At 36.0% G+C, this 11,650-nt stretch overlaps 1 protein-coding gene across 1 annotated transcript in view; it reads left to right on the forward strand.

The window, feature by feature from the left end:
* The window catches only part of LOC104160209 (dynein heavy chain 12, axonemal-like), a gene marked incomplete at both ends in the record, with an annotated part of 18,990 nt that extends 8,297 nt beyond the window's left edge, over positions 1-10,693 (forward strand). The window contains 11 exon segments of the mRNA XM_009698287.1: positions 1-146; positions 1,215-1,365; positions 1,475-1,566; positions 1,821-1,999; positions 4,013-4,148; positions 5,033-5,158; positions 6,845-6,979; positions 7,997-8,190; positions 9,107-9,347; positions 9,945-10,130; positions 10,506-10,693. The exon segment at positions 1-146 is cut by the window's left edge and continues 23 nt beyond it. Coding sequence (XP_009696589.1) covers positions 1-146; positions 1,215-1,365; positions 1,475-1,566; positions 1,821-1,999; positions 4,013-4,148; positions 5,033-5,158; positions 6,845-6,979; positions 7,997-8,190; positions 9,107-9,347; positions 9,945-10,130; positions 10,506-10,693 — 1,774 coding nt within the window.
* Between the last annotated feature and the right edge of the window lie 957 nt (positions 10,694-11,650).

Here is an 11,650-nt window from a genome sequence, read left to right on the forward strand (position 1 = left end):
TTTTTGATCCTGAAGACAGAAATTGCCTACCTTTATTTAAGATGGAATTGACTCTTGATGAAAAGAAAATGGAGTTTTATCCAAGCTTCCAAGACCTAGAAGAAGCAATTCTGTTTGTAGTAAATCATATAGGACGGACTCTCCAGGTTGTGCTTTTATCTTTATTTAAATATATAACTGCTAAGTTGCTCAGTACATGAAAATATTAGTAATTTAGGACTCTGGTTGCCATGGTAATGGGAAGCAGAATGCAACTTGAGTTATTTATTTTCCACGATCATTCTGCAGGTCACATTATGAATCTTGGTGCACAGCGGGACTCCAGGCTCTGAAAGTCATTTTATTATTCCTTGTTCATAAAAAAGTTGGTACATCTGCTACTGATTGTTTTAGTCTGCAAATCTGTGTGTATGTCTACAAATTAATTGTCTGCTTGTTCATTAAATAGAAGTCAGACTGAAAACTTACCCAGGAAAGAAAACTAGCTAGAAGATGACCTTTTTTTTCCTTCTTTGATATGTTTAGAAAACCTGAGAGTGCTTTAAGTATAAGTAACAACATATTCTAATTTATTTATGTGTTTATTGTTAACATTGAAAATCCGGTGGTTTTGCGGTGTATACTTTTTGTGAAATAACATTTTGTATAGAGATATGATTAGCACCTTAGTTTATGTGTGACAATTTACAATAAACTTGCATTAATAATTAAGATCCCCAGAGAAAGACAAGGACATTTAGAGTTAATACTCCTTTTCTTTCTAACAAAAAGAAAAATCTCAAATCTCTAACACCTAATATATACAATATCTAAAGATTTATGTCTTTGGAACCAATCTGTGACTCCAGGGAAGGCAACCTTTCTGAGGGCTTTAGATGTATCCCTGGGGACGGAGTATTGGCCTTTAGTCATAAGTGATGGTACTTTCAGAGAAGTGTTTTGGGTTTAGTTTTGTGTGTTTGCACATATGATAGAATTTAATTTTATGTAAGATTGGATAATTATTTTTTTATCCATTTTAAATGTTTCCTGTTAAACATTTGAATCAGGAAGAGTCATTCTAGATGTGTATGGAGCCCCTGGCCTTGGTCACAATTAGGGTCTCATATTTTTCTGATACAGTGTCTTCTGCAGATTGCAACTTACTTTTAAACTATGTATATCCTTGTGTTGCTTTTAAAAATTTAAATAATCAGAACTTGCACTTCTATTAGGACATCCAAACAGTACGTTCTTGGCTAATGGGAGGCACTACAACTCTGGACACTGAGCTTCCTAATCATGTCATAGTATGGGCCACATCTACCCTGAAAAAATCTATCAGAAACAACTTAGAAGGTCCAAAGGAATATTTTGAAAACTATGGTGAGTGAAAGAAGATTGTTTAAATAACTGTGTTACTTCTTTGTAACAAGTAACTTACTGTGCAGCATATGCATTATGATAGTATTAATACAATATAATTTAACTGTAGTTGAAAGGTATGGCTGGCTTGTAGATGGAACTGCACAGACACGGATAGAAAGATTTGAAGTGGAGGAACACAGTTTTGATGAATATACTGCTGTAAGTTTTAATTCTACATTTTATATATAATTTTTACTATATATACAGCAATAACAAGGGAACAGAGGATAACAGGTACTTAGCCTTTAGCTAAAAATTATGTTGACTACTACAAATCTACAACATAAGTGTTTTTTCTCTGTGTTAAATAGAAAAAAAAAAATTATTTCTTTTCTTCAATGTGTAATACTTACTCATGTCATCAAGTATTTAAATAACAGCTCTGAAGTGTAAAATCTAATGTTTTTCTGAAGTTCATAGATGAATTCTTGACCCACAAGAAGGAAATCCTGAGTTTACCAGAGGTGGTTCATTTCCCTATGATCTATTTGAATTGTGAGGATTTAAAGAAAGGTTTGACTAGTAGTGCAAACACCTTTGCAAAAATGCTAACGGACAGAATAGTTGCAAATCACAGAGAGGAAAATGAAAAGTAAGTAGCATTTTCTGCTTGTGAATACTGTATGTGTTAAATGCATAGTAGAGACATGTGGAAGAAATGCAAATATACAATGCTCCTATTCAATGAAGACTCTTGCCTAACTGATGATCTCATGCAAGTTGCACCAGCCGATGTATTTCTCCCTTTGTTTTAGTCTCAAACACTAGTAGGAGAACTTACTAATAGACTCAGATAGCGGAGGAGCTAAACAATCGAAGGGCTTTATTTCCATTCTGGCTTTTTAAGTGTGAAATACAGTACTACTGCACTGTCAAAGGATAGCTAGATTCTCTTATTACATGATACACACCTCTCTGTTTTCAAAGATGATGGCACATAATAACACTGATCGAATAGAATAGACTAGACTATTTCAGTTGGAAGGGACTATACATGATCATTTAGTCCAACTGCCTGACCAGTTCAGGGTTGACCAAGTTAAAGCATGTTATTAAGTGCATTGTTGAAATGCCTCTTAAACACTGACAGGCTTGGGGCATTGACCGCTTCTCTAGGAAGCCTGTTCCAGTGTTTGACCACCCTCTTGGTAAAGAAATGCTTCCTAATGTCCAGTCTAAACCTCCCCTGGCACAGCTTTGACCCATTCCCATGTGTCCTGTCACTGGATACCAGGGAGATCAGCACCTCCCTCTCCACCTCCCCTCCTTAGGAAGCTGTAGAAAGCAGCGAAGTCACCCCTCAATCTCCTTTTCTCCACACTAGGCCAGCCCAAAGTCCTTAGCTGCTCCCCATAGGACATGCCTTCCAGCCCTTTCACCAGCTTTGTTGCCCTCCTCTGGACGCATTCAAGGGCCTTCACACCCTTCTTAAAACGTGGGGCCCAGAACTGTTCACAGTACTCAAGGCAAGACTGCACCAGTGCTGAATACAGGGGGACAGTCACCTCTTTGGACGGGCTGGCGATGCGGTGTTTGATGCATCCCAGGCTGCGGTTTGCCCCCTTGGCTGCCAGGGCTCACTGCTGGCTCCTATTGAGCCTGCTGTCAACCAGCACCCCCAGATCCCTTTCTGCAGGGCTGCTCTCCAGCCACTCCTCTCTCAATTTATACTTCTGCCCAGCATTACTCCGTCCTAGGTGCAGAATCCAGCATTTTGACTTGTTAAATTTCACCCCATTAGTCATAGCCCAACGCTCCGGTCTATCTAGATCCCTCTGCAAGGCATCCCGTCCCTCCAGAGCGTCAACAACATCTCCCAGTTTGGTATCATCAGCAAACTTGCTAATGGTGCCTTCAACTCCTGCATCCAGTTTGTTGATAAATATATTGGACAAATCTGGCCCTAGAATTGAACCCTGAGGAACACCACTGGTGACCAGTCGCCAGCCAGATGTAGGCCTGTTCACTACAACACTTGGAGCTCTGTGCTTCAGCCAGTTCTTCACCCAGTGCACTGTGAACCCACTCATCCCACAGTTGGACGACTTTTCCAGAAGGATGCTGTGAGGGACAGTATCAAAAGCCTTACTTAAATCCAGAAAAACTACATCCACTGCCTTCCCTTCATCCACTAGGTGGGTGGCCTTATCATAGAAGGGTATCAAATTAGTTAAACAGATTAATTTGTAGGTACAGATTAAATCATGAGTTAAGTCATATTAGATTGTTTGGTTAAAATGAACAATTATAGTCAAGTTTTATAGTGATTCCACATTAGCAAAACAACAAAATATTTACTAGGAAAGTGTTTGTGTGTATGCTAATGATACTGTCCTTAAGTTCACGTACTTACCAAAAGTAATTGAAGCATTCATCATGAAAGAATACCCCAAAATCCAAGCAAATCAATTATTGCAAGTTAATGAACAGTATTTTTCTAGACTGACTTGGTCATATTCCCTATTTAATTTCATAAAGTAATGGAGTTTGTGTGGGGTAATACTTAAAGAAGTAATTTGAACTTTTAATTCCGTTAAAGCTGAGCTTGAAACCAGTCAAACTAAAATCTTAAAATTTTGGTATTTTATGTAAAATAAATTTGTAGGATATGCAGGGAATTTGAAGCAATTAAGGAACGTGCATTAAAAGTTCCCGAGACAACAGAAGAAATGGTGGAAACAGTAGCTTACATAAAGAAGGTCAAAACCAAAGGTATTCAGGACCTATTGTTAAGGATCAAGGTAAATTGCTATCCTTTAATTCTTAATCCTTTACCAAACATGCTGACCTGTACAAATACAGCATTCATTCTGGAGTGCAAAGACTTTGTCTGATCACGCTGCATGTACGAATAAGCTGTACCTTCAGTGTTACTTCAGACAGAAGCGGAAAGTTCAGCTCATTCTTTGCTATATGCCTTTCCTTCTTATTCCCCATTCCCGTGTGTTCTGCACATCAGTGAGGAAATGCAGCTTTTAATAAATCATAGCAGACTGTAAGACACTTAGTTTCTTGTTTGTACCTAGAGCCTTACTTCAGGGCTGCTTAGAAAGCTATTTGTGAAAATGTAACACACAAGTGTAAAGAGAATTTTATGTGTAAAAACAGTCATGACTTTGAACATACAAGAAGCAATTTATTCTTTGAGCAGAATACAGATGATGTTATGTTAGCAGTAATATTTTGTGTGTGCTCAGAGAACAGAACTGAAGAATTGTGTAAGGTGTGGGTCAGCCAAAAACATTACTGGATAGGAAGCTCTTTGCTATATGTTATGGTGATATGTATCAGATTTTCTGTTATGTTAATAGGTCTGGAAATATAACAGATGTTTATTCTGCAGAATTTATATTTTATATATTTTTAATAATAATAGGATTTTTGCATGTAGATTTACAGGCTGCAGGAGTCATATTTAGATAAATAAGCTCATGAATGGGGCAGGGATTTGAGTAACTTTTTATACGTATTTTGAATCTTAATATTCAGTTCGCTAAAGTAGCTCTGAATTCTGAAAAGTCAGTGAAATGTAGACTTCTGTTTCACCTTTGTAGATAACACTGCCCTACCCAGTATTTGAAACAGACCTGTGATACCTGAAGTTTTGTGAAATCTCTTCTTATAGGAGTGTGGTCGGCGAATGAATTACTTCTTAGATGTTTTTTTATTTGCTCCTGAAGACATTGCACTGAATGCAACAGTTCTATTGTGGCCACAGAAGATGAATTCTATTTTTGATGAGCATGATGATGTAAGAGCATTTTCTCAGTTTATGGTATATTTTGGCTTGTTAGACTTGAGCTATTTATTTCCTTGGCAGGCTAAACATATCTACGCAGGTAACATGAACTGTACTAATTTAGACATGCACAAATAACATATTTCCAGATTTTTATATCAACAGAGGGCTTGTTGTGGAATAATTTAAAAATTATCACTGTAACTTAAAACCTTCAGCAAGTCTTACTATCTTAATTTGTTTGTGGTCAGTACTAGGTAATTCGTAGGGAGGTGAAAATGCAATACACTGCAGTTGACCAGTACTGAAAATAGAGGTGCCAGGCCCTTATTAAGAGTTAGTGCTCTGGACAGGAAATCATTTAGTTAAAATGATATTTTGTTCTGTCAGTAGAACAGTGGGAATTGTGTTTTCTGGGTAGCAATCATTAATAGAAAATAAGCAACATCTAATTTTCTCTGTATGACTGTAGATTATTTTCTTCCACTCCTCTGTATTCATCTTGCTAGCATTCTTTCTCTCTGGCTATGATACAGTTAAGTCAAGCCTTTTGGTGTTCTCTTGCCTCTCTATAGTAATGTAGTGTAGATTTAATAATTTTTTTCTAAAAATGTCGAAGAATTAACAATTAACATTTTTTAAAATAAAAATTTCAATATCTTCTGAATATCACAACTGAGGATTTCTCTTTCACTATGTCTTATTTAGTTATGGAGCAGTATGTCCAAGGGTAGTAAATATGCCTCTGACTTGAAACATACTGAGCTTGGGAGACTGCTATGTCTGTAAAATGTTTTGTTTGCATGCTATCATTCTTTTAATCCTGAAAAATAAATGAGTGAAATTAATTTTCTACTTGTACAAGAGAGTCCATGATGCTTGTTCAAATTCTTTTTAATTAAAATTGTAGTACGGAGTGTATCTGACTTAATGAGAGTCCCTTAGGAGTATGACTCTCTGCAGGTGACTATTGAACAACTTGAATTGTGCTAGAGCTTGAGGATAGACTAGTTTTACATCAAGTTTTTATCAGTCTGCATATTTGCATTTTCTACTCTCAGATATGAGTCCGTTCTTATTGTAATGCGGTAGGAAAAGACTGATTCCTCCTCTGGAGAAGTTCTGTTTGCCTGCTTCACAATTTTTCCATGGCAGTAGGTGTCCTTGTCTTAGGAGATCTCCTCTGCCGTGGTTGATTTCTTTTTTGGTACCTTAAAAATAACCCCTCTATGTGCAGACCCGGTGCTTTAGAGTGGTCTCATGTTCTAGAATTTCTGCCTTTTATAGCAGTAGTTACTTGCTTGGCTTTCAAGCCAAGCCTTGAAAGCATTGGCTTTCAACAACTGTAGATGTCCTCTTTTGACGATAAAAGACTGAATCCCAGAGATGAGAATATCTCTGTTTTTTTTCTGTAGTACTTGCTATCTTTTGTCTGATTGCTGAAGAAGGCCTTTAAGGCAATCCTAACTGCTGTGATTACTGAAGTGAAGGTTTCATGTTAACATATAGAGGTTGCACACACTTAGATGGGACCTATAGAAAGCAACTCCTGAAGAAATTTTGATTATTGTAAGGATAAAAACTTAGCTGTATTGTTTATTTTCTGTCTGTTCATGCTAAATGTTTGATTTAGATGGTACTATATATGTTAATCATTGAGAGGAGTTACAACCACTTACAAAATCAATTGTTTTGTAGCTGATTGAACAGTCTAAACGTAAAGGAGAGCAAGAACTAATACATAAACGTAAGAAACTGATGGTGGAATTAGACAAGCTGACACGTTCCATGACAGAGTTGGAAGAATACTCAGAACTGGACTGCATGCAACAGGTCTGATTAACTTTTAGTATAAAATGGGTGGAAATGTTTCGTATGTTTAATACACAGGAGTCATGGAAGAAACTTAAAATTAAAAGTAATCAGTTATTTTAACAAATGTGAACTAAACCTTTTATTATGCTCTTGCCACAATGAACAAACTCAGAAAATGATCTGTCTGCCCTAACCCCCCCTTTTTGTATTACACCAACAATAACTTTTGACTTAAAGGAACATTTACAATAATGTTGTGCTGTTGTGCTTAAATTAGCTGATAGGTAATCCCAGCAAGGACTGGGATATTACAGATGTATAAAGTGAATTATTTTTTCACTCTGGTTTATATAAAGCCTGGAATTCTGGCCTCAGTAACATTATTTGCAAATAGCTTCAGTGGGATCAGAATTTCCTTCCCTGTTTTTGATACATTGAGGAACTGAAGGAAAAACCAGGAAGTTAGAAAGAGTGATTGGTAGCAATTTGATTATTTGTTTTTAAATTTTTTTTCTATGAACCTTAAAACTTCATTTTTCTGCTAATGAAGGGCAGACCACTGGGTCCAAAACTTTGCAAATTTTTAGAAGTGTTCTATAATCTCCAGAGCATGTCTTACACTTTAATTGGAAGATATCACAATTGTGCTTAGTAATTTTGTTTTTTTAAAAACAAAACACTTCAAAGCACAAACCAGAAATCCTAAACTAATAAATCGCAGTTGCTCTTATGATATGTCGGGTACATAAAAACATGTATGCCTGCCTCCTGGAACACTGAATTTTAAAACTCAAACACTTTGAATATGGTATTATACTCTTAAATTCAGTAATAATAAAAACAACTTTATTTTCCTTAGTGTTAATCTGGGTTCTTCACAGTTTATCTATTCAAGGATAAGAACACAAGTTTTTAACTCACATTGTCTAAAATTTTAATAAATATGAAGGCTTATGATATTTTGAGATCTTATTTTGATAGCTGTTCAGAGCATAACTTAGTTGTCTCTCAAGACATACAATTATTTGATTTCAGTATGTGGCTGACTTGAGGGCATTACAGAAACGCATACAGGAGGCTGATGAAACAGTAGCTCTTATTAATAAAGAAGAGGCTTTGCTTGAATGGAAACTGAGTGACTTCCCATTCCTCAACAACTTAAAAGTTGAGATTGAACCATATCAGAAACTCTTTCATCTTATACTGAAATGGCAACGAACAGAAAAAAGGTAATTCAGCTCTTAAAGCTAAATGAGGGAGAGTGGGGAAAAATGCTCATGCTGGTTTTGTTTATGTCAGATGTAGAATATGGATTTGTTTTCTTGTAAACATTTATTTGTTGTTAGCAATCCACGTATAATAGTAATAGCATGTATCAGGGTTGTCATTTTTAATTCAGCTAGAAAAAAGACTAGGTTATTTATTTTTGTGTTGTGGTTTTTTTTATGTAATGCAAGGGAGCATGTCACATACTGGTTTCTAACTGCATTACTCATGCTGGTGAAGCCTATAATTAGACAAACTCTATGAAAGAAATGTATTAGAAAGAAAAAAATAGGTGAGTTATGAGCCATTTTGTATACTAGACAAGGAAGAAGTTTGCTTAGAAAGCTCACAATCTGTATGTAGTGGAAACCATTTTTAACCTAACAGCTGTCCAAAATTCCATGTAGATGTGCTCGAATGATTACATCACTGTCTGGTGGCTAGATCTGACCACAAAAACTGTAGCATGTCAGAGTGTAAATTAAGTGAGATTGTTTACCAGTTCCTGCACTCTTTGGACATTATAATGTGATATGGCTAGAAAGTATGGATTTTTTTGAAAAGGCCTAATATATTTTGATGTCATATGTTGATCTCTATCCAGAGCTTAACCTAAATATTTCTCAATCCATGCAGTTACTTGCTTTCAGTGTGTCACTGACTTGAAAGAATTACACAAATACACAGAAGAGTGTGATCAAGCCACCTTTAGTTGTGTGGCTTTAGAATTTTGAATAGAATGACAATAGTTGGAAATGAGAGCTTTGCTCTAATTTAAATAACTATTAATCTGCATCTCATTTGTGTTGCAAAACAGTGTCTTAATTATTTGTGGACTATATTTGTTATTCTGTTTTCTAACTTTGTGTTTTTTCTGAGATGGATGGATGGTACCTTTTTGGAACTAAATGTGGAAAGCATGGAGGCTGAGGTTGATGAGTTTTTCAGAGAGATATACAAAGTGTCAAGACTCTTCCAACAAAAGCAGAAGAAAATTCAACAGGAGCAGAAAAAGACATCACAATGCAGAACTGTAGAAGAGAAGACAGAAGAAGAAACAAAGGCAAATCCAACTCTTGCAATGTGTTCTTCAGTTCTGGAGCAGATTAAAGACTTTAAGGTAAGAAAAGGTGAGGGATATTAACATTTGAAGCTGAGGGACAAATGCTAAATTCAGCACTTGGTATAGGTAGCTGATGTAGTGTCAGAGACTCCTGTTGTTACAGAGAGAGAGAGACAGAGCGTGGTCTGAATCACCATTTCCAGATTGTACTGTCCAATTTTATTTTAATAAAATTGGATATTTTATATCTTTATAGTTTTAGGAATGTGAATTGTTAAGGAACAGACACATACAGGAGAAAAGTAATTTTTGGATGCAGAGAAACATTTAAGGATGTAGTTGGGAATTTTGAAATGGGACTATATGTTATGTTAATGGCGGCCAAATTTAACATAACATAACTGAAAAGTTGTTCCTTTTCTCTTTTCTGCTATGACTGTGCATATAACAGTTTTGTATTTCTTCTTCAGTAACTTACTACAACTGTTTAGAAAGGGAATGGGTAACTGAATGGATCCATCCGCACTTTTCAGAAAAGGTTTTCATGTCATCATCTAGTGCAGCTGAATTTGAAATGCACATCAAAGATGATTAAAAAGTTAAGAAATAATGCACATCACAATTTTTACCTTATAAATGTTTTTCCTCAATTAGGAGAATATTCCCACTGTGACTATCTTTTGTAACCCCAGCATGAGAACTCGTCATTGGCAGCAGGTGTCAAATATATTAGGATATGATTTAACACCAGATTCTGGAACTACCCTGAGAGAAGTTTTAAAGCAGGATCTAGCCCCTTATTTGGAAGAGTTTGAAGCTATAAGTGTAGGTGCAAGCAAGGTAAGCATAGAGATTTGATAGTGACAAATACGACATCAGGTCTCTTAATGATGGCTTTTATGGCTTTCTAGAATTTTTTGTCTTTGCCCTTATGCAACAAAAGAGATTTGGTGAGACTTTGGCCCATTACATGATAACAGTGAGTGTGTAAACATTTGTATCTCATGTTATATCATTAGTATTTCCCAAGTGTACTGCTTTCTGTGCACTAGAAAATTATATGCTAAGAAAAATACTAAGTAGTTAATTTATGCTGTTAGAGCAAAATAGCTTATTCAGCTAGATAAGTTTATATATTGAATTAGTGAGCTGGAAAAAGTAACACAGTAACTAAAATAAACTGTTTTCTTTTTAAACTGTAGGAATTTTCCTTAGAGAAAGGAAATGCATGCCATGATTGAAACCTGGGATTTAATTTTCTTCAATACAAGTGTGTATCGTGAGACTGGTATTCATATTCTGTCTGCGGTAGAAGAGATTGATGCTGTTGTTGATGATCAGATTATAAAAACTCACACAATGAGAGGATCACCTTTCATTAAACCATCTGACAAAGAAACGGGGTACAATGAGTACTCTTTTTTTACCATTTTTATTAGCAGGATAACTATAATAGAAGAGTATGCCAATTGTATTACAGCTTTATTGTTTGACTTCTTAATGAAACGCTTTCATTGATTTTTTTCAGCAAGATTCTTTTGAGTTCATGTAAAACTTTCTTACATTATCTCTGTGTTGGACTTCCCTCTTCTGTTCAGATTCAAGTGCAACCAAGAGAATGTGATTTATTTTTTTTTTTTGTTGCATATTTTGCAAAATCACTGTTTCCGTTAGTGTCTTTAACCTTGCTTCTTAATAACTGTAAATTATGTTTATTATTGGTTTCATTGCTAATAAGAACATTTAGTGATTTAATCCTTACGTTTTGAAGTCAGATTTTTAACTATAGTGTGTTAATCTGGGCAAGGAAACTTCTTGAGGGCCAAGAGAAGGTTTTTTAATCAGGCCTCAGAACAATGGTGGGATAACTTTAGACCTGCTTTTGTGTTTTCAGGGCTAGAGTAGTCTTTGTGGTGCTAACACCACGACTACTGACAGGAGAGAAGCTGGTGAAATTGCTTTGCAGTTACCCTCCCTAGTTCTTTGTTGGTTTATGTAGGAAATCTTCAGGTTCAAGGAGGCTCAGTGAACATAGGTAGTATTTATCCTTTACAGGCAGCCTATCCACCCTTTTTCAGAGGTATCTCCTATTGTCCATTTTAGGGACGGGATACTGGGCTGTCTGGATCTCTCCTGTGATGTAGTGTGGCCTTTCTGGTATTCTTGCGTCCATGCTGTAATTCAGCTGCAAACCAAGAGCTCCTTGCTCTGGGGAGATGAAACAGAATTTGTCACAAGTAGCCTCCTGGGTACTACTTAACCAGTAACTTATTAAAAGATCATAGCACTAAAGCAATAACTGCATTTTGGAAAATTCATTTCCAGGTAAGATAAACTTTCTGAGCTCCTGTCACCATTTG

This window comes from Cariama cristata, unplaced genomic scaffold (genome assembly GCF_000690535.1).
Source record: "Cariama cristata isolate BGI_N322 unplaced genomic scaffold, ASM69053v1 scaffold19754, whole genome shotgun sequence".
NCBI lineage: Eukaryota > Metazoa > Chordata > Aves > Cariamiformes > Cariamidae > Cariama > Cariama cristata.